General features: G+C 42.5%; 1 protein-coding gene and 1 pseudogene across 1 annotated transcript in view; one reads left to right on the top strand and one right to left on the bottom strand.

The window, feature by feature from the left end:
- The window catches only part of NUP133 (nucleoporin 133), a 60,276-nt gene extending 42,064 nt beyond the window's left edge, over window positions 1-18,212 (bottom strand). The window contains exons 1-8 of the mRNA XM_055425843.2: window positions 17,811-18,212; window positions 15,676-15,794; window positions 8,576-8,679; window positions 7,344-7,451; window positions 5,218-5,352; window positions 4,422-4,592; window positions 2,595-2,750; window positions 2,213-2,283 (exon numbers count right to left, since the gene is read on the bottom strand). Of these exons, the coding sequence (XP_055281818.1) occupies window positions 2,213-2,283; window positions 2,595-2,750; window positions 4,422-4,592; window positions 5,218-5,352; window positions 7,344-7,451; window positions 8,576-8,679; window positions 15,676-15,794; window positions 17,811-17,992 (1,046 nt within the window). The 5' untranslated portion in view covers window positions 17,993-18,212. The remainder of the gene's footprint in view (window positions 1-2,212; window positions 2,284-2,594; window positions 2,751-4,421; window positions 4,593-5,217; window positions 5,353-7,343; window positions 7,452-8,575; window positions 8,680-15,675; window positions 15,795-17,810) is intronic.
- On the top strand, window positions 11,141-11,852 carry LOC148775912 (sodium/potassium-transporting ATPase subunit beta-3 pseudogene; annotated as a pseudogene).
- Window positions 18,213-22,347: the final 4,135 nt, after the last annotated feature.

The following is a 22,347-nucleotide window of genomic DNA, read 5'->3' as shown; positions in this document are numbered from 1 at the left end:
AAATAGCTGCAACAAAGACCATGTGGTCCCTGAAGCCTAGAAATATAGTTTTGGACCCTTTACAGAGAAGGTTGCTAACCCTTGATGTAATCTGCTTTTTAAAGTTTACTCTTGTACAGAAGAAAAACATTTTGGTTTTACCTTTAATAACCGGTCATAGAACTCCTACTGTATATTGAAGCTGCTGTATAGGTGAACAAACTTTTTTCCATCTTAAAAATGTATGTGGTCCTCTTAAGTCTATCAAAGTTGTTGCCCCCAACTTAAAAAAAAAAAATTAAATGGTCTCTAATCTCAACTCCTAAAACATTTAGTAGCATTTTTATCAACTTTCATTCAAGTTTCAGAAATATTAACAGGATAGCAAGCAGTCTCTACCGATAACTAAAAATAATAAAGCAAGCTACTGACTAGATGACATGCACTTCAAATCAAGCAGTCCTGATACAGCTCTCATTTTCCTTCCCCACTGTTTCCTTTCCCCAGCTCCCCAACTCTTATCACTTCTACCTGAATTCCCTCGAAAACTTCAAGGACACTGGTCCAAACTGGAACATATTGGCAGTGACCTAAACAGCTCCTGGATGACAGCTAAGAGGGCAGTGAGCAAGGCCACAGAGAACTCAGTCCTGAGAGCCTTCCTCTGCACCAGGTAGGGAGGTAGAGATGGCCATGCTGTGGTGAGTCAACCGAAGTTACTCCACAGATTGGATTGCCATGCAGTGAAAGGTGCCAGTGAGGCCCGGAGACAAGGCTAATAAAGAATTCCTCAGGAAGTGGTGCTTAGATCAGCTTCATTTGACATCATTACAAAAAAAAAAAAAATCTTCATGATTAAAGTAACATGAAGCTATTTTGGGCAGTAAAGATAGAAAGATAATTAAGTTTGCAAATCAGTAAAATCTTCAACAGCTGATCAAGGAAGAGCAACAAGCATCAGGGAGACACATGCTTCTTCAACAGAAGACAGCTATCCAGACATGGACCAGTCTACAAGGATCAGAGGGACTTGAGGACACAGAGAGTGATGACTGGATTGTTTGGAGCGATGGTGGGAGGGGCCCAGAAGGAGGAGAACTGCATCTCACAGGCCCCACAAGAACCAATCCGTGCTGGCACAACAGCATTCTGTGTCTGCCTTCGCACAGCACGTCCTCAGCATGCTTCTCTGTGCTCAACCTGTGTCTCCATTCTGAAAATTACATGTGAAACAGTGTCCACATCCTCGTCCCCACAGTTGGCTGCGTCCTGGCACCAGTTCTAAACTTATATGGAGGTCCAGTAAAGATAAATTAAAGCAAGATAAACTGCATTTAATTAAAATATTTTTGGAAATTAAGCATATACTTATTTTTACTTCTTTGATAGTTTACATACAAGTTTTCCAGAAATTACAAAGAAGGATCCTGACAAGTCTCAATAGCCCGCAAGAGAAAAATTAAACAGCAGAACTGCAAGCCAAGAAACAAGTAGAATTTGTTCTACTAAACTAAATTACTCTAAAACACATAAACATTATCCTAACTTCCAGTAAGCTGTGTTTTAAAGAATTACAAATCCTATGTTTGCCCACATTATAAATTCTATCACAGAAGCCCTATTATAAATGGTTTTCCGTTCTCTATGACCATAATGTTAAACAGTAACGCGGGGTTCAGCAGCTTCATCAGACTAGCCTGCGATCTCCAGCACCACTAAGAGCACGGGCTCTCAGAGGAAAGTCACCCTGAGCGATTCAGTCACAGACCAAGACTGAGTGGTCTGTGCAATGTTCCTCCGGGACAAAACCTCACCAGCCTTCCTTTACTCAACACAGCCACAAACGCAGGCTAAAGCTCCGTCAGCGACAAAAAAAGGACTGGAGAAGAGCCCCCAGAATCTCCACTGAGTCAGCAAAGACGACAGCATGGAGCACACCCAGTAGCCGGGCCAGCAGCTCTCGGAGGCTCCGGCTGCGCGAGCAGAACAGATGACCCCTAACAAGGGCAGACAGCTAATGGGACACTCAGTGGAAGGCCGAAAACTGCCAACACTGCTGAAATGAATTAGCACTGCCGGACAGAACAAAGTGATTCGGTAAGCAGAATGATACAAGATTAGGGTTAGACACACCAGAAGAACAGATGGCAAGGGTGCTTGTTATTCCATAACAAACATCAATCTGTTTTTCCAAACAACTACCTATGTTCTGCATGACAAATGAATTGCTTACCAGTTTTGCTTCAAATCCAAATACCGAATGTTGACCCCTTCTTTAATAGCTTCATAGTTACTTTCAGATCCCTACATGAAAATATCAACAATGTAAGCTCCTTCAGTATAGGAATCATTTCTTTTCACCTTTATATCCCCAGCACCTACTAAACTGCCTCATCCACAGTAAGTTAAACTTATTGAATGAATAACATATGCATTTAAAAAATTAAGTAAACCAGTGAGTCCCAATACTTCTAAAGATTGAATACTCCATCTCTGCTTATTTGATGGCTAAAACTTCGTGTATTACACTGAAATGTGTTCTAATAAATACAACTAAAGGAACTAGCAATCTTATATAAATAAAAATGACAGAGATGAATGTTACTGTTACTTACCCAGATAGCATCAATAATGTTTTCCTTCAGGACTCTATTTATATCCCAACTATGTGCTTGTTTTTCTGAAGAATCATCTAATTCCCATTTACAGATATTTGAACTTGTCAGGCTATAAAAGCTTGCTCTCTCTCTATCCCAAAGGACACTTGAAAGCTGTATGAAGAGGAGAAAAAAAGTTTATAGATTATTAAATTCTAATGTCAATAATGATTTTTCTGAAATTAAAAAATCGTATATTTTATAGCTATTTGATTAGTAATCCTAGCAGAATTCTTCATTTAGGGTTCAAAGGAAGAAGTGATCCTGAAATAGACCTTGAGAGTAAGGAGGATTTTCACAGGCAGAAAGCCCAGGAAGAGCAGAGTAGGGAGGCAGAAAAGTCGGAGGCTCTTTAGAGAACAAAACAGTCCTGCTAAACTGGAATGTGAATTAGAGCTAGGAAAGAAGCAAAATGAAGGTTCACACACAGCACAGTCTTGAATGTCAGTTTGTAAAGCAAGTAAGCTAAGGAGATAAGATCCATAGCTTGTGAGCACAAGAGCTGTGTTACAGGAGAAGGAATCTGGAGGGGTGTGTGTAGTTCCACATGGTTATATCACTGCATCTTCCTTGCTTCTGAAGAACACACCTAACCCAACTTAAACACTGCGTATACATGACTGCTGAACTAAAACCCTAATTGTCTCCACTTTTCCGGTCACTATGACTCAAATCTAGAGAACCCGGTAAATAACCTGCTCCATAAAGAGAGGGAGACACACACACACACAACCAGGATTCTATACCTGGGGCTCTGAAAACGACGACAGTGCCATTAGAAACAGGCCAAAAGGAAAGTGAGCTTTGTAAGTCAATAGGAGAGAAAAGAACATGAGCAGTGTTTGTCTAGACATGTTAAGGTTTAGGTTCAAAGACCACTTAAGGAAGCAGATAATGATAGCAACCTGAAATCAGAGGGAAAAACACAGTTTAATAAAGGATGTGATACTGCAGTATTTAACAAGGCTAATGCAAGGGGAACTGCTGCACAGCACAGGGAACTCTGCTCAGGGTTATGTGGCAGCCTGGATGCAGGGGGAGTCTGGGGGAGAATAGATACATGTGGATGTATGGCTGAGTCCCTTTACTATCCACCTGAAACAGACACAGCATTGTTACTCAGCTATACTCTATAAAATAAAATGTTTAAAAAAAAGTCGGGGATGGGGGAATGTGCTCTCAGTTCACCCAGATGTGGGTATGCATCTGCCACTGAGCAGTTTTGAACTTTGGGCAATTTTGGTAGCCTCACTGAGGCCATTTCCTCATTTATTTAACATAAATGGGACATGAAGCTCTATACATTACCGATCACAATAATTACAGGAGATAACACACACAGGGCACCTGGCAGAGCAGATGACCCCACATTAGTTCCCAGCATCTTCACTCATTACTCCAGAGTCTGAGGCAGAGCCCAGCAGATCTGAGTCATCCACACAGACAGCTGGAGGCTCAGGGGTGGAAAGCACACTTTTGATTATGTCTAAAAAGCAAAACTAATCCTTAAACACATTTATAACTTTACATCATAGTTTTAATTCAAAAAATGAACTTATAAGATAATCTATAAAACTTAAGAATAATTAATGTACAGAGGATGCAAGAGGGTTAGTAAGAGCTCATCTAATCATCATAATAAAAATGCTTCACTGAAAGATCGAAGTTTTCATCTCACGTACACCACTGTTCATACAGTGGCAATGTTAACTTCATAGGAGACTGCCAACTTACTGATTTCACTAAGAAACAAGCTAGTAAAACAAAGTTATTTTATCAACTTACAATGAGATCACTACTAGGAGATAAAATTCCCAAAAGAGAAGAAACCTTTCGACCAATTCCTGAAAGCACGCCTTGTCCTTGAGGCAGGATATGCTGATGAATTTTTCCTATACTTTCAGGTATCAGGCGGATTAGTTGGCCCCCCGATGAGGATAAAATAAAACTTCCTCCCTGTGAACAAATGTTGTGAAATTAGTTCAGTTAAGCATTTAAGACTAAGAAAAGAAAATGAGCACAAATCACTTTGATACACTTTGAGGGAAATCATCTGTACCTCAACATAAATCTAAAAGAATAAAAAAGAACAGTGCTATTTTTTAAAAATCATTTTTATTTATGAATCCATTCACTTAATACTACACAGAAAAACTTTGTAGCCATTTTTTTAATTGCATCTTTTTTTTTAAATTCTGATTTTTAAGTTATAGGTTCACATTACATAGGTTCAACAAATCAAGAATCAGATTTTATTTCTTTGGTAAACCAGGAGAATACGTATTAGCAGACCATTCCTCCTCTAAGAGTTTCTGGATCGCTCTCTAAAGACGTTTCTGACAGAAACGAATGCCACTGGCTACTAAGCTGCACTGACAGGTCCGGGTCCTACGAGAAGGGCTTCCCTCAGTCTCAGTGCTCAAGGCCGAGACCCTTACATTCTTTCCTTGCCTCTGTTTTGATCTCCCCCCACCCCACCTGTATGATCTGCTCAAAATCACAAACTTTTAGTCATTCACACCTGCTTTCCAAGCCAAATGACAGTTTTCCGATAAATATGAAAGAGTACCCGTCGGTGTACCTGCACTGCTGTTAGGAAACTGTAGGTCTTATCACCTCCCAGATCTATGCACGTCTCTGTGTAGGTGTCTTCACTCGCAAGGCTTGGCCAATAGCGGACGGAGCCCTCTCTGGTGGCAGCCATGACAGTAACAGCCTGAAACAAGCATAGCACTCGGCAAACACAAGAAAGGGGCCGCGAGCGGCAGTCTGACGGCACTGACATACAGAAGCCGGGGCGAGGCACTCCTGATGCACAGAAATCAGGGGGCAATCCTGTTCTTCCATATTTAAAACATTATTACACAGTAAAACTGACATTTTCTCCTCCTGTTTTATAATTCTAGGAGTTTTTATACGCTGGTTTCTCTTCAGATCTTACAAAATGTTTCGCTTTTTACAGTCCTATGAATTTTAAAACAAATGGTGGATCAGATGGTAAAGGATCTACCTGCAATGTGGGAGACCCAAGTTCAATCCCTGGGTTGGGAAGATCCCCTGGAGAAGGGAATGGCAACCCACTGCAGTATTCTTGCTTGGAGAATTTCATGGACAGAGGAGCCTGGTGGCTACAGTCCATGGGTCACAAAGAGTCAGACATGACTAAGTGACTAAAACGTTCACTTTTAGACTCCTGAAAGTCCCACCGCAAGCAGGATATAGGAGAGTCCATCAGCACCAAAGCTCCATAACACTACCTTTGGTCACACCCTTCCCTACCCTCACCGCTGGCAATCCCCATTTCCATCACTATAGTTCTGTCTTTCTGAGAATGCCAAACAAACGAAATCATATAGAAAAGAAACTTTTGACAATGGTTTATCACAGTGGTTTATCTCGTTTAGCACAATGCCTTTGAGATTCACCCATGTTGTTTCATGGGATCAATAGCTCATGTCTTTTTACTGCTAAGCAGTATTTCATCCTATGGAAGAATCAGTCTATTTATCCATTCACTTGCGAAAGAATACTCAGATTGTTTCTACCCTTGGCCATCACAAATAACGGTGCTATGATGACATTAGTGTATTGTTGTGTGTGTGTGTATGAACATAAGCTTTAATTTCTCTAAAATAAACAGCCAGGAATGGAATTGTTGGGTCATATGAAAAGGGCACTTTAACTTTCTAAGAAAGTGAAAATCAGTGGCTGCACCGTTCTGCATGCCTATCAGCACTGTATGAGGTCCCAGCTGCTCCACATCCTTACTAGCAGTTGGCACTGTCAGTACTTTTACTTTCAGCCATTGTAGTAAGAGTGAACTGTATCTCACTTGTTTTATTTGCATTCCCCTAATCGATGGACGTGAGTGTGAGTGAACTCTGGGAGTTGGTGATGGACAGGGAGGCCTGGCATGCTGTGATTCATGGGGTCGCAGAGAGTCGGACACAACTGAGACACTGAACTGAACTGAACGGCTAATGATGTGAATGTCTCTTCACTGCTTATGTGACATCCTTATATTCTCTTTGGTAAAGTGTTCAGTTCCATGCCTTACTTTTTAAATTGGGTTGTTTGTTTTCTTACTAAGTTCTGAGAGTCCATTTTACGTTCTGGATACAGGTTCTTTATTGGATGTTTCGTTTATAGTACTTCCTACCAATCTGTAGCTCTCTCTTTGTTTTCTTCTCAGGGTCTTTGGCAGAGCCAAGTTTTAAATTTTGATTAAGTCCAATTTATCTATTTTTCTTCTTTTATGAGCCACATTTTTGGTGACTTCTAAGATCTCTTCAACTAACCCCATGTCATGATGATTTTTTTTCCTGTTTTCTTCTAAAAGTTTTTAGTTTTACAATTTACATTTAGACCTATGATCCATTTTGGGTTCATCTTTACATGAGGTTTAGGAGGAATTTTTTTTTCTTCCTAAAGATGGTCAATGATTCCAACACCATTTATTGAGAAGACCATCCTCGCTTCACCGAATTTCTTCTGCACCCGTCAAAGATAAGCGCACCATCTCTGTGTGGGTCTGTATGTGTACACTGTTCTGTTCCACTGCCCCGTGTGTCTGCCTCTGCCATTACCATTCTGTCTTGATTTCTGCAGCTTTACAGCTATGTTTCAAAACCCAACTAGGTGACCCCCCAACTTTAGAACTCCCTTATCTTAAAAAAATATACTTCAATATGCATTTAAGTCACCCACCTGAGTAGAATGTGCTTCGCCTGAGGTAGCAGAGTAAGAGAGAGCCACCAAGTTGGCACTCCAGTGGAAATCACTAGGTGGCAGCTGAAGCTCTTTGCAAACAGATAGCTATCAAACAAATCCAAACAAAAAAATTGTCATTTCAAATCCAATTTTTGAACAGGCACCTGACTTCACTTTCTCTGCATACTTTAGATTCTAATTCACTGCTAGAAATACTATTCTAGAAATACTTTCTTCTCACATCTTTTTGATCAGGCTTTCATCGTCATTTTCACTAATTTTAAAACAAAATATTTTAAGAGATACAGAATCAGGAAAACTTAACAGCTAGACCAGACCCTTAACACAAACTACTCAAATCTCTTCCCAGACCAAAAAATAGTCTATTGGTTGAAAGAACTGTGTAGACTTCCCATGGAATTTTCCCAGTCTAATCTTGATTTGTTGAGTTGACATTTAAAATCGGCATGACTAGAGTAAGTATTCCAAGTCACCCAGAAAATATTTCCGAGACTCAGCCAGTACCAGGCTTCCTCTGCTAACTCAGGATGCCCACCGCAGGACCTCTCCCTCACCTCTGTTCCCAACTACAAACACGGTTTTCCAGACAGCAGGTGTACGGAGACCAGCACACACGAAGAGTCGAGGTGAGCTGGAGCCTGAGTCCCAGTGGAACAAAGGCCCAGTGAGCATGGGTATTGCAAGAGAGTGTGCCCGATCCGGAGTGGACAGAAAGAGGCTGCTGAGAGAAAAGCAGTGGACGTGCAAATGAAAGCCCCCGTGTGAGAAGCTGACAATGAAGAGCTAACTGTTATAACAACTGGTATAGTTTTTTCCTGTTTTCTTATACATGATTCAGTAGATTCAGTGCAACATGTTCCTACCCTCTCAGAAACTCAGTTCATTAGTTTATGTGGATGGCATTTAGCCTTAGACTTCACTGCACAGAGTGACTAGCATGACATTCATTAAAAATGTCAATGTCTCTAACTTTATTAAATGTAAATAAAATATATCTTGTTTAAAATCATGATAAGGAGAGAAACTTTTTTCCCAATACACAAATGTGTATGCATGCTTGGTATTTCATATCACTATAAAAATGCAAATCTATGATGCTTGAGTCGATTCAAATTACAGATTTCCAACAACTCTAAAAAGTTAGGGTAAAAATTCAGAGCCAACTAGGAATCTTCTCCTCTCCCTCCAGCTCTTTAAAGAATCATTACCTTAGTGATAGGTGACAGAGCAATCTTCCAAATAATGAGTTTCTCTTTGCAGACCAGACAAGCCCATCCACCTTCATCTATGTGAACAGTCAGCTGATCATCAACTAAAGAAAAAAACAAGGTATGTAATTAATCTTACAGTATGAATTAAAACTGTGAAAATTTCTCATACCAAAATCTTCCTTACTGCCATACTCTTCACCTAAAAAAGTAACCACCACACACACAAGATTAACTCACAACAAAAAATACTCTTGAATAATTCAAGAGTTATTAATAACCAAAATAAGAGATCCATTTAACTTTGACAGCCACTCTTATAAATATATTGAAAGGTAAAAACTATGTTCTGGTCTTAGGTTTAAAATTTCTTATTTTTTGTTACAAACTTACCTCACTTTTTATAATATTTAGTAAAATTCATAATTTTATTTTGATAAAGCAACACAAATAAACCCCCTCATTAAATACATAAAACATTTCAAGGAAAAATAATGTTCCTGCAAAAGAACAAGATTTTCAAGTAAGAGCTCTTTTAATGTATGATAGATTACTTTATTATATGCTAACCTAAAGGGGTTAGGTTTCCTCGGTTTCATCTATTGTTTCAGTTATTTGCAGTCAACTGGGGCCTGAGATATTAAATGGAAAATTCTAGAAATAACACTTCTAAGTTTGTGACGACATCTTGCAGTGTCCCGCTGTCCTGATGGGACGTGAATCATTCTGTCCAGAGTACGGACGCTGTGCCCACCACCCATCCATTAGCCACTCAGTAGCAGTCTAAGTTATCAGAGTCACTGTCTTGGTGTTGCAGTCCTTGTGTTCAAGTAACCTTGTTTTACTAAAACGTGGCCACAAAGCACAGAGAAGTGACGTGGCAATTTGGATATTCTCTTACTGTGCCTAATTGATAAATTAAACTTAATCATAGGCAGGTATGTATATGAAAAAACATAGTATATACAGGATTCAGTGCTGTTCTGTTTCAGGCAACCCCTGGGGTTTTGGAAGGTATGCCTGTGGCTAAGAGAAGACTACTCTATTGCTGCTTTAAGTGTTGGTGCTTAACCTGTATAAATGCATTAACAACCCTAGAAATTCAATCAATACGAGGTTTGCTCTTCATCTGAAGACAAGGCAGAGGAGCAAAATAAAAGGCACCAATAAGTTACAAACTAAAATATAAATATAAAATCATACCTAGGTTGAGTGTGGGTTTTTTGCTGAACTGGAATACCTGATTAGTATTTTCTTTCCCTAAAAGCACCGGGGCAGCTCCAAACCCTCCACTGGTGAACCCTTGAGGACCCTGACTCAGTTCACCAACTGACTAGAGCTTGGAAATTTCCACGTGAGGATGAGATCTTCTCAAGGTTACACAGTCTTTAGTTTTCACATCCTGATTTCTAGAAACTCTCTCCTCTGAGCCTGTGCACTATTTGTTATTAACATGATCTGATGGCGTGAACCAGGAGTATGTCAAAGGCTTAAATGCAATTTAAGCTGAAATTTTGAGAAGAGAAAAGAAAATGTATATTTAAACCAGGAACAATGCATGACAGAGGTTAGTAGAAGTTTAGTTGTCTGAAAATAATTGTACCTGAAGCTTCCATGGACTTATTGGTAAGATGTGCTAGTTCAAGTTGATGAGAAATCTTCCTTTTTATGGAATGGAGTACTTTAACCTTTTTTGACTGTCATTCACAGTATGAAATACATTTTGGAGCATGATGTAGTCATACACAATTTAAATAAAACAAAATCAGATACACTCTGACATTCTGCAATCTACTTAATTTTTTTTTTAAAAAAATGCTGGTCATGAACCACTAAAGTGATTTCAGTCACTACCTGCAATTTGAAAAACACTTTTCCAGGAAATCAAAGGATGCTCTGAACTTTGCTCTTAGAGTCACCCCAACTTCTCATCCTTAATGGCATCTTTCTGAAGCTCGTGTTGACCACACCTTCCACACTTCCACTCTAATTCTCTACCAGTGGGGCATCCCTGGTGGTCCACTGGTTAAGAATCTGCCTTGCAATGCAAAGGACACAGGTTCCATCCCTGGTTCTGGAAGACCCCACATGCTGCTGGGCAACTGAGCCCACAGATCACCTCTTTGGCTGCACTCTGAAGCCCATACCCCACAACTACTGCAGCTAGCATGCCCTAGAGCTTGTGCTCTGCAATAACAGAGGCCACTGCAATGAGAAGCCCATGCACTTCAACTACAGAGTAGCCTCTGCTCACTGCTAAAGAAAGCCTGGGAGCAGCAATGAAGAGCCAGCACAGCCAAAAATAAACAAACATTTAAAAATAAATACAAATAATAATTTTCTGCCAAGAGAATTTTCTAATAGTGCACAAAACTGATAACATGAATTTGGCCGGAGTGGCAGCCCAGCCTGGCACGGTGCAGAGCAGTCGGCTTCAGTGCTCACACAGCGAGGAGGGTCCCTTGGACATACTGCCTTCTGCTGCTGCTCAAACCAGGACAAGCCTCCGCCCTTCTCCCCTCTTCTACCTCCGTGCTGCCACTCCCCGTGCGGTCAGCACACACCATGACAGAGAAAGACAAGAAGTCCTTCAAACAGAGCCTGGCCAAGTGGAAGCTCTTCATCTACAACCTGACCACCAGAGAGCTCCTGGGGTGCATTGCTAAGAGCTGGGGTTTGATCTTGCTCTTCCACCTACTCTTTTATGGGTTCCTGGCTGCACTCTTTTCATTCACAATGTGGGCTATACTTCAGACTCTGAACAATGAGATTCCAAAATATCATGACCAGATTGCAAGTTCAGGACTTAAATGGTTTTTTCCAAAACTAGTGATGGTATTGGATTTTTGATTTGGCATGTTTAATCCAGAGTCCTATAAAAGGTACACCGATGACGTTAAGAAATTTCTAAAGCCATTTGGCTTAGAAGAACAGAATCTCACAGAATGTAACAATGGAAACTCTTCTGAGCAGAAAGGTCCAGATTATACTGCATGTCAGTTTCCTCTTGCCTTCTTTGAAGCATGCAGAGGTGTGGATGATGCCAAGCTTGGCTACAACACAGAAAACCTTTGTATTCTTGTGAACAGAATGATTGGATTAAAGCCTCAATGAGAACCAAGGATAGAATGTATTGCAAAGAATGAAAGCCCAGGAGTTCTATCAACTTATCTTCCCAGTGGAAAGATAGATTTAAAATAGTTTTCATGTTACCAAAATACTGCATGGGAGCTATCTATAGCCACCAGGTGAGCTATCTCTAGTTCATCTTTGTTAATAAGCATGATATAAAAGAAGTTAACACTTGAGTGCAAGATTGATGGATCACCCAACCTAAAAACCCAGAATGATCATGATAAGTTTTCAAGACGAGCTGCATTCAAGATCAACATACATGTATACTAGGAGTGAGGATATCTCCACAGGGTAAATGTTGTGTTGTCGTCTTTATTCTGTATCAGCCAGACCTGCCATTTCAGAATTATCGAGACCACCTTGGAGAAAGGTGGAGTGGTACATGACACTGGAGTAACAATATAATGTTCTTCCGGATCATAGTATTCCATGTCCTTCAAAGTAACTTGCCTGTTGCCCCTGCTGCCTTTTGAATCATGTACAAACACCGGATAGGGACTGCACAGATAGGGGCTGTGAACATCTGATTCTGAATATGGAGGACAAGGGTCTTGTCCAGTTTTAATGTGGTTTAATTGCCCAATGTCTAATGCTTCAAGTGCTGTGCTAAATAAATATTTTATAGATTTAACACTGATTAACTGAACAAAGCTAATGGAGGTGATGGAATTCCAGTTGAGCTATTTCAAATCCTGAAAGATGATGCTGTGGAAGTGCTGCACTCCATATGCCAGCAAATTTGGAAAACTCAGCAGTGGCCACAGGACTGGAAAAGGTCAGTCTTCATTCCAATCCCAAAGAAAGGGAATGCCAAAGAATGCTCAAACTACCGCACAATTGCACTCATCTCAGTCAGTTCAGTTCAGTCGCTCAGTCGTGTCCGACTCTCCGCGACCCCATGAATCACAGCACGCCAGGCCTCCCTGTCCATCACCAACTCCCAGAGTTCACTCAAACTCATATCCATCGAGTCGGTGATGCCATCCAGTCATCTCATTCTCTGTCGTCCCTTTATCCTCCCGCCCCCAACCTTTCCTAGCATCAGAGTCTTTTCCAGTGAGTCAACTCATCGCATGATGTGGCCAAAGTATTGGAGTTTCAGTTTTAGCATCAGTCCTTCCAATGAACACCCAGGATTGATCTCCTTTAGAATGGACTAGTTGGATCTCCTTGCAGTCCAAGGGACTCTCAAGAGTCTTCTCCAGCACCACAGTTCAAAAGCATCAATTCTTCGGCGGTCAGCTTTCTTCACAGTCCAACTCTCACATCCATACATGACCATGGGAAAAACCATAGACTTAACTAGACGGACCTTTGTTGGCAAAGTAATGTCTCTGCTTTTTAATATACTATCAAGGTTGGTCATAACTTGCCTTCTAAGGAGTAAGCGTCTTTTAATTTCATGGCTGCAATCAGCATCTGCAGTCATTTTAGAGCCCAAAAAAATAAAGTCTGACATTGTTTCCACTGTTTCCCCATCTATTTCCCATGAAGTGCTGGGACCAGATGCCATGATCTTTGTTTTCTGAATGTTGAGCTTCAAGCCAAACTTTTCACTCTCCTCTTTCACTTTCATCAAGAGGCCTTTGAGTTCCTCTTCACTTTCTGCCATAATGGTAGTGTCATCTGCATATCTGAGGTTATTGATATTTCTCCCGGCAATCCTGATTCCAGCTTGTGCTTCTTCCAGCCAAGCGTTCCTCCTGATGTACTCTGCATATAAGTTAAATAAGCAAGGTGACAATATACAGCCTTGACGTACTCCTTTTCCTATTTGGAACCAGTCTGTTGTTCCATGTACAGTTCTGACTGTTGCTTCCTGACCTGCATACAGGTTTCTCAAGAGACAGGTCAGGTGGCACGCTAGTAAAGTCATGCTCAAACTTCTCCAAGCCAGGCTTCAGCCTTACGTGAACCATGAACTTCCAGATGTTCAAGCTGGTTTTAGAAAAGGCAGAGGAACCAGAGATCAAATTGCCAACATCCACTGGATCAAGGAAAAAGCAAGAGAGTTCCAGAAAAACATCTATTTCTGCTTCATTCACTATGCCAAAGCCTTTCACTGTGTGGATCACAATAAACTGTGGACAATTCTGAAAGAGACGGGAATACCAGACCACCTGACCTGCCTCTTGAGGAACCTGTATGCAGGTCAGGAAGCAACAGTTAGAACTGGACATGGAACAACAGACTGGTTCCAAATAGGAAAAGGAGTACGTCAAAGCTGTCTATTTTCACCCTGCTTATTTAACTTATATGCAGAGTACATCATGAGGAATGCTGGGCTGGAAGAAGCACAAGCTGGAATCAAGATTGCCAGGAGAAATATCAATAACCTCAGATATGCAGATGACACCACCCTTACGGCAGAAAATGAAGAGGAACTAAAAAGCCTCTTGATAAAAGTGAAAGAGGAGAGTGAAAATGTTGGCTTGAAGCTCAACATTCAGAAAACTAAGATCATGGCATCTAGTCCCATCACTTCTTGGGAAATAGATGGGGAAACAGTGGAAACAGTGTTAGACTTTATTATTTTAGGCTCCAAAATCACTGCGGATACTGATTGCAGCCATGAAATTAAAAGACGCTTACTCCTTGGAAGGAAAGTTATGACCAACCTTGATAGTATATTAAAAAGCAGAGACATTACTTTGCCAACAAAGGTCCGTCTAGTCAAGGCTATGGTTTTTCCCATGGTCATGTATGGATGTGAGAGTTGGACTGTGAAGAAAGCTGATCGCCGAAGAATTGATGCTTTTGAACTGTGGTGCTGGAGAAGACTCTTGAGAGTCCCTTGGACTGCAAGGAGATCCAACCAGTCCATTCTAAAGGACATCAGTCCTGGGTGTTCATTGGAAGGACTGATGCTGAAGCTGAAACTGCAATACTTTGGCCACCTCATGCGAAGAGTTGACTCACTGGAAAAGAGTCTGATGCTGGGAGGGATTGGGGGCAGGAGGAGAAGGGGACGACAGAGAATGAGATGACTGGATGGCATCACAGACTCGATGGACCTGTGTTTGTGTGAACTCTGGGAGTTGGTGATGGACAGGGAGGCCTTGCGTGCTGTGATTCATGGGGTCGCAAAATGTCGGACACGACTGAGTGGCTGAACTGAACTGTCATATTTTGATGCCACCAAAGTTTTAGGGGATAAAATGGTACCTGACCAACATCAAATGACTTTACAGCTATAAGAAAATTGGTGGGTAGAAAAGTTCTTATGTGAGAAGGAAAAAGGAAAATAAAAGTGAGCATGAAAGGTAAAAAAAATTACGCATACAGCTTCTGGGGTACTAACAGATCCAAAATGGAGGTCAGACTTCATTCTATTGCATTATTAAACCCAATAATGTGAGGTAGTAGTTTCTGGATTTTTTTAAAAAGCTGAACTTCATACACTCAACTTTTGAAATTGGACTGAGTTTTGCATACACAGTATGTACAACCATAAATACTTATTTTGATTGTGCTAAAATGAGCTCATTCTGATTCCCAAATTTGTTATATTTCTCAAACACAATGAAAAACCAAGTAAGTCAACTATTTGTCCCCAAGGAAGTGAAGGTACACCAGTGAAGTAAAGTGAAAGTCGCTCAGTCATGTCTGAATCTTTGAGACTCTGTAGACTATATACAGTGCATGGAATTCTCCAGGCCAGAATACTGGAGTGGGTAGCCATTCATTTCTCCAGGGAATCTTCCCAACCCAGGGATTGAACCCATATCTCCTGCATTGCAGTCAGATTCTTTACCAGCAAAGCCACAAGGGAAGCCCACGAATACTGGAGTGGATAGCCTATCCCTTCTCCAGCAGATATTCCCAACTCAGGAATTGAACCGGGGTCTCCTGCACTGCAGATGATTCTTTACCAGCTGACCAGAGAAAGCACAAATTTCTATCTTCATGCCAGACCTAGGCTTCATTTGAATTGCTAATAGAGACAAATGAAAAATGACACCAACCTTCAGACAACGTTAAGGCTTCAATGACTTTAACAGGGAGAGAAGATCCAAATGTTTTCACATCATAGTTCACAGACTCAGTTATGGAGTGGTGTGGGAAAATTCGTGTAGGTGTTCCTCTAAAGAAATGAGACCATATTATTTTACTCATAACTTAAAATTTTTCCATTATTCATTATAACGTTATGTATATATTTTCACAATGAAGAGAAAATCTTTGATAAACAAGAAGAAAGATGAAGCTTAATAGTGAAAAACTCTGGCTCATGTATACTGTGTAAATGTATTTTTCATTAAAAAAAAAAAAAACCTAACAGAATCTGGCTTTGATTCTCATGCTTCAGTAATTAGATGCATGATCTAGTCACTTCAACTCTTTATAATTCTCCTTCCTTAACTGTGAAATAAGAAGGTTGGACTAAATCAGTATTTTTCAAGTTATATGTCATTTTGAGGGTTTCAGTCAACATTTTTGAAAAACAAAATAGAATATAGAGTACAGTTTATCATACTCTGTGGTCAAAAAAAGTTTTACAAACATTGGGTTACATTATCTTTAAGCTCTAATCAAATCTAGAAATATAAGATTTTACCAGATATACCATTAAAATCAAGAAATTAAGTAGGGTCATGAGTATCTGCTGTTACCTCTTCTTCAATAACAGACACAGCAGTAGAGATTATATTTCCTTCTCACCTTCTTAACATTCAGAAAAAGTATAAATAAATCAATATAAAAGTTATTCTCTTATCATAGGATTCTCTTATCATTAAATGAGTCCACATACAGAGTGGTTGACAGCATTATTTCTGACTGAATATAACAAAGGTTTTTCTTTGAGTTGATCACCAAAAGTTAAGAAGAAATTAAAATAAAAAGATGAAAACAAAGTATGACTTTTATTCACTGACTTCTGTCAAAAGGAGTAGAAAACAATCACAAGATCACCATTTGAACAGCACTTTACAAACTACAAAAGTCAAGGAATACAAGGTATTCTTTAAAAATAATTTCTCCTTTAAAATATTGCAATTTTCTATAGATAAATTTTAAATATGTCTCAATATTACCATTTTCTTACAGAGGCACATTCATTTTTGATAGACGAATTACCATTTTCTTACAGAGGCACATTCATTTTTGATAGACGAATTCAAAGGGAACCACTCAAGAAACACACGTGCTTCTCTACTAGATTAACTATGAAAGGGAAGGTGCAGAGCACGATCTCACAAGTGACATGCACTGGTGTGCCACACTTTTATTTGGTAACATAACTATTCTTATTTCGTTGCTTATGGAAAGTCTTTTCCCTATTAATTTAGCTGCAGGGTTATCTTCTGTAGCTAAAATCCCTTTAACTATCAATAAGCAGATGTTAACCGGGGAGTTACTATGTTAGGCAAATATAATGATTCTACAGGGTTTGAGGCCTTCATTGCCACCATCACTTTACATCTGCATCGTGGCATTTCATTTTGACTCCTTTGGCAGGATCAGATTAGGTTCATTACTGCCATTTCGCAGATGAAGAGATTATGTGTGACCTACACTAGATCACAGGTAATTAGAATCAGGTGGTTACCTGCCTTGTTCTTATCACCAGATTCTAATTCAACACCTCTGTTGTTGTTTAGTTGCTAAGTCGTGCTGGACTCTTCGCTCCCCAGGCTCCTCGGTCCTTGGGATTTGCCAGGCAAGACAACTGGAGTGGGTTGCCATTTCCTTCTCCAGGGGATCTTCCTGACTCAGGGGTCGAACCCAGGTGTCGACCTTGTCAGGGAGACTCTCTACCACTGAGCCACCTCTCCACTCTCAGTTCAGTTCAGTCGCTCAGTCGTACCCGACTCTTTGCCACCCCATGGACTGCAGCACGCCAGGCTTCCCTGACTATCAGCAACTATCGGAGCGTAATCCCCCTCTACACAAAGGTAAATCCATGCAAAGTGTGTGAAGCAAAGACTCAATTGATGAATTAATCAAACCGAGGCTGAAATAATCACACGCAAGGGTGCAAAGGTGACGGCTGTCTATTTTCCCAGCACTCTGGCGTCCCTCGCCGTCCCTGGTTCCGTGGCTTCTGAAGGCCCGTGAGCCTGTGAGTCGCCGAACCCAACCCAGGATGACCACTCACCGCGAGCTCAGGGAGCTCCGACGGCCGGCCGGAGAGAAGAGCACGGGGGAGCTGACAGAAGACCCGAGAGTCAGACCCTTCCTGCCGGTCGCCCGGGGCGTGGAGCCAGGCCCGACTGCGCCTAGGGGGCCTCTTCGAGTTCCGGTCCCCGGGGTCCGCGGAGAGGAGACTACCGGGAACATGACCGAAAGGAGAGGCAACAGACAGCGCACGTTCCAGCCGCCGGGCTAAAGCGCAGCCCGCGCGCGGAGCTCCAGCACCCGACGGGCGGGAGGGCGCGCGACTAGACGTCAAAAAGCAGCGCCAGGCTGCGTGGTGCGCTGTGATGACGTCCAAGCTCTGCGCGAGCCGCTGGGCGCGGGCGAGACCTCTGGAAAACCTGGGAGGCAGGCAGGGTGCGCTGCGGTGACAGTGAGGCGCAGCGCTGAGTACCGAGGCTTGGCTGGGCCGGCAGGAGAAACCGGAACGGGGCGCGCTTTGATGATGTAAAGGAGAACGCCGAGCCGTGGGGCGTGGTGGAAGCTGCGGACCCTCGAAGTTGAAAGGGAACCTGAGCGACAGGCCCTGGAGCGGAACAGTGGAGGCGATGAAGTCCAGAGTTTCCAGGGAAGTGAAACTGGAAAAGCACGGGCTCTTCTCCGGTCTGGAGGGTGGGGCTGCCCCTCCAGCAGCTGAAAGGCAAAGCCCCGGCACGCTGGTCCTTCCTGAACCTCTTGGTAAATGAAAAGAGTTCATTCCCTGGTCCAAAATAAGGGAGGAAATCTGTAAAGCTGACACTGGTTTCACATTCAGTGTTATAGACGTTATTCCCCAGATTTGTTATTTCTCCTTCATGCTAGTGACATAACAAGTCTGTATCTCTAGCAGGTCCTGATCAAAACCCATAGGCTTCTGACAGCCCTAAGTAAGTAAGGTTAGTCGCTCAGTCGTGCCGACTCTTTGTCACCCTGTGGACTGCAATCCACTAGGCTCCTCAGTCCATGAGATTTTCCAGGCAAAGATACTGTAGTGGGTTGCCATTTCCTTCCCCAGGGAATCTTCCCAACTCAGGGATTGAACCCAGGTCTTCTGCACTGCAGGCACATTCTTTACCGACTGAGCTACAAGGCAAGCCCTAGTGGCCTGCTTTCACCTGGATGTCCTGCGCAAGCCTCACAATCTACTCATTAAAAGCTGAATTCAGGTTTTCTTTAGGACTCCTGTTTCACTACCACCTCTGGCCCGTTGGATAAAATTGGTTAGTTGTCCAGGGCAAAAAGAAGAGCGCTATCCTAGATTCATCCTTCACATTTTCCTCCACTGTAACACCTGGGACACTGTACTCCTGAGCATCTCTAGTAGAAACCACATCTGCATTGCCTTTGCCCTGGTTAAAGTGCTCACACGTCCCTCTTTTTTAGCCTTTTGCCTTCTTTTGGGTCTTCTCGCCTCTGGATGGTCTTCAACACTGTCCTTCCACACTACAGCTGATAAGTGGAATATTGCCTGCCATATAAGTAAACAAAGGATGTCATGCTAAGGCGCTTCAGTCGTGTCCGACTCCACGAGACCCCATGGACAGCAGCCCATTAGGCCCCTCTGTCCACAGAATCCTCTAGGCAAGAATACTGGAGTGGGTTGCCATTTCCTTCTCCAAGGATGTCATAGTCATCAGTGATTGTCACCACCGTGTGAGCTGGTGAGCCCTGAGGAAACTCAGGCTATGAAAACACAGGATGCTGACCCCCAGCTAGCTGAGGTGCGTATTGAGTGATAATTTCAGTAATCCCAGCCTTTTGCATCGTCCCATACTACGTGACTTGACATGGAGTCCAGGTGTATGACTGTTGGAGGATGGTGAATAGACAGTTATTCATTCATTCTTACTGACTACCTTCCATGTGCCAGCCTGTATGCTAAGTGCTAAGTTTTCTAACTGTAAACACAGCAGACATGGGCCCTACTCTCGAGATCACAGGCCAATGAGAAAGACAAGTCCTGAACAAATGAACACAAATTTATTTACACAACCACGAGTTGATATGTGTACAATGAAGGAAAAGAGGAGGGTGTGTGACAGAGAATGAGTGGGTATCTGACTTTGGAGCAAGATCTACAAAGGCCTCTGAGAGAAAAGGACATCTCTGCTGAGACGTGCCCTCAGCCAGGCAATAAAAAAGGAAGAGTATTTGAAGCAGTGGATCCTCTGGCAAAGGACCAGAAGCAGCAAAGAGCCTGGTACGTTCCAGGGTCTTTAGACAAACCAACCAATGACAAGTGACTAAAAGTGGAGGAATCTGGAGAAATGAGGGCCTGGGAAGGGCCTTGTAGACTGTCAAACAAGATCCTAAAGGAAACAGCACTCAAGCTGGGTAGAGAGTTTAATAAAGGACTGTTAGAGATTGTATAGAGCCCTGAGGCGCCTGAGAACAAATGGGCCAAGAAGAGAAGGGGTCACCAGACCATGGCTGTGGATCAGGAGACACAGCCAACTCAAGGCCACCCAGAAGGAGGGAGCAGCTGGGAAAGGAAGTGCCCTGACCTCAGTGTGAGGAGGCCAGAATGTGAAGGAGGAGGACACTAGGACAGTACTCTTGGTGGGAGCCGAGAGCACTATTTCCTCCCACCTCCTGGAGGAAACAGTGGAGAAGGCGAGTGGAACAGAAGATGTGTAGCACGTATACCTTGGGGCAGCCAGCCAGGTACTTGTTTATCCCTCCCTAGTGCTGCCGTTTCCCTGTTTATCTTTTCACCACATTTTATCTAGTGTAGCCACTTTAGAAGTCCAGAAGGAAGAATGTTCTAGTGCAAAGGCCTCTCCAGCCTAAGAACCACATGGAGGGCTGGTTAAGTTGGACAGCTGAGCCCCACCTCGATGTCTGACTCATTTGGCTGAGGGCTAAGAATCTGCATTTCTAACATTTGCATTCCCAGGTGTTATGGAGACATCTGTCTTGGGACTTTTTTTGTCTTAGGACATTTGGGTAACTACTGAGTGGTAATTAACAGGGCTTCCCTGGTTGCCCAGTGGTAAAGAATCCACCTGTCAATGCAGGAGACTCTGGTTTGATCCCTGGATTGGGAAGATCCCCTGGAGAAGGAAATGGCAACCCACTCCAGCCTGGGAAATCCCATGGACAGAGGAGCCTGGCGGGCTACAATCCATGGGGTCACAAAAGAGATGGACACAATTTAGTGACTAAACAATGAAAACAACAGTAATTGAGAGAATGTATAGACTCTGGACGGAGAAGGCGATGGCACCCACCCCAGTGCTCTTGCCTGGAAAATCCCAAGGACGGAGGAGCCTGGTGGGCTGCAGTCCATGGGGTCGCTAAGAGTCGGATACGACTGAGCGACTTCACTTTCACTTTTCACTTTCATGCATTGGAGAAGGAAATGGCAACTCACTCCAGTGTTCTTGCCTGGAGAATCCCAGGGACGGGGGAGCCTGGTGGGCTGCCGTCTATGGGGTTGCACAGAGCGGAAACGACAGAAGCGACACAGCAGCAGCATCAGTTCAGTTCAGTCGCTCAGCCATGTCCGACTCTGTCCAACCCTATGGATCACAGCACACCAGGCCTCCCTGTCCATCACCAACCCCTGGAGTTCACTCAAACTAATGTCCATCAAGTCAGTGATGCCATCCAGCCATCTCATTCTCTGTAGTCCCCTTCCCCTCCTGCCCCCAAACCCTCCCAACATCTCTTTTCCAGTGAGTCAACTCTTTGCATGAGGTGCCCAAAGTATTGGAGTTTCAGCTTCAACATCAGTCCTTCCAGTGAACACCCAGGACTGATCTCCTTTAGAATGGACTGGTTGGATCTCCTTGCAGTCCAAGAGACTCTCAAGAGTCTTCTCCAACACCACAGTTCAAAAGATCAATTCTTCGGCGATCAGCTTTCTTCACAGTCCAACTCTCACATCCATACATGACCACTGGAAAAACCAGTCTTGACTATACGGACCTTGGTTGGCAAAGTAAAATCTCTGCTTTTTAATATGCTATCTAGATTGGTCATAACTTTCCTTCCAAGGAGTAAGCGTCTTTTAATTTCATGGCTGCAGTCAGCATCCACAGTGATTTTGGAGCCCAAAAAAATAAAGTCTGACACTGTTTCCACAGTTTCCCCATCTATTTCCCATGAAGTGATGGGACCAGATGCCATGATCTTAGTTTTCTTAATGTTGAGCTTTAAGCCAACTTTTTCACTCTCCTCTTTCACTTTCATCAAGAGGCTCTTTAGTTCCTCTTCACTTTCTGCCATAAGGGTGGTTTCATCTGCATATCTGAGGTTATTGATATTTCTCCTGGAAATCTTGATTCCAGCTTGTGCTTCTTCCAGCCCAGCGTTCCTAATGATGTATTCTGCATATAAGTTAAATAAGCAGGGTGACAATATACAACCTTGACGTACTCCTTTTCCTATTTGGAACCAGTCTGTTGTTCCATGTCCAGTTCTAACTGTTGCTTCCTGACCTGCATATAGGTTTCTCAAGAGGCAGGTCAGGTGGTCTGGTATTCCCATCTCTTCCAGAATTTTCCACAGTTCATTGT

Source organism: Moschus berezovskii, chromosome 12 (genome assembly GCF_049115385.1).
Source record: "Moschus berezovskii isolate FMDL1 chromosome 12, NW_MosBer_1.0, whole genome shotgun sequence".
In the NCBI taxonomy this organism is placed as follows: domain Eukaryota; kingdom Metazoa; phylum Chordata; class Mammalia; order Artiodactyla; family Moschidae; genus Moschus; species Moschus berezovskii.
Note: the sequence above shows the minus strand (reverse complement) of the source record. Positions and strands in the feature narration are given on the sequence as shown.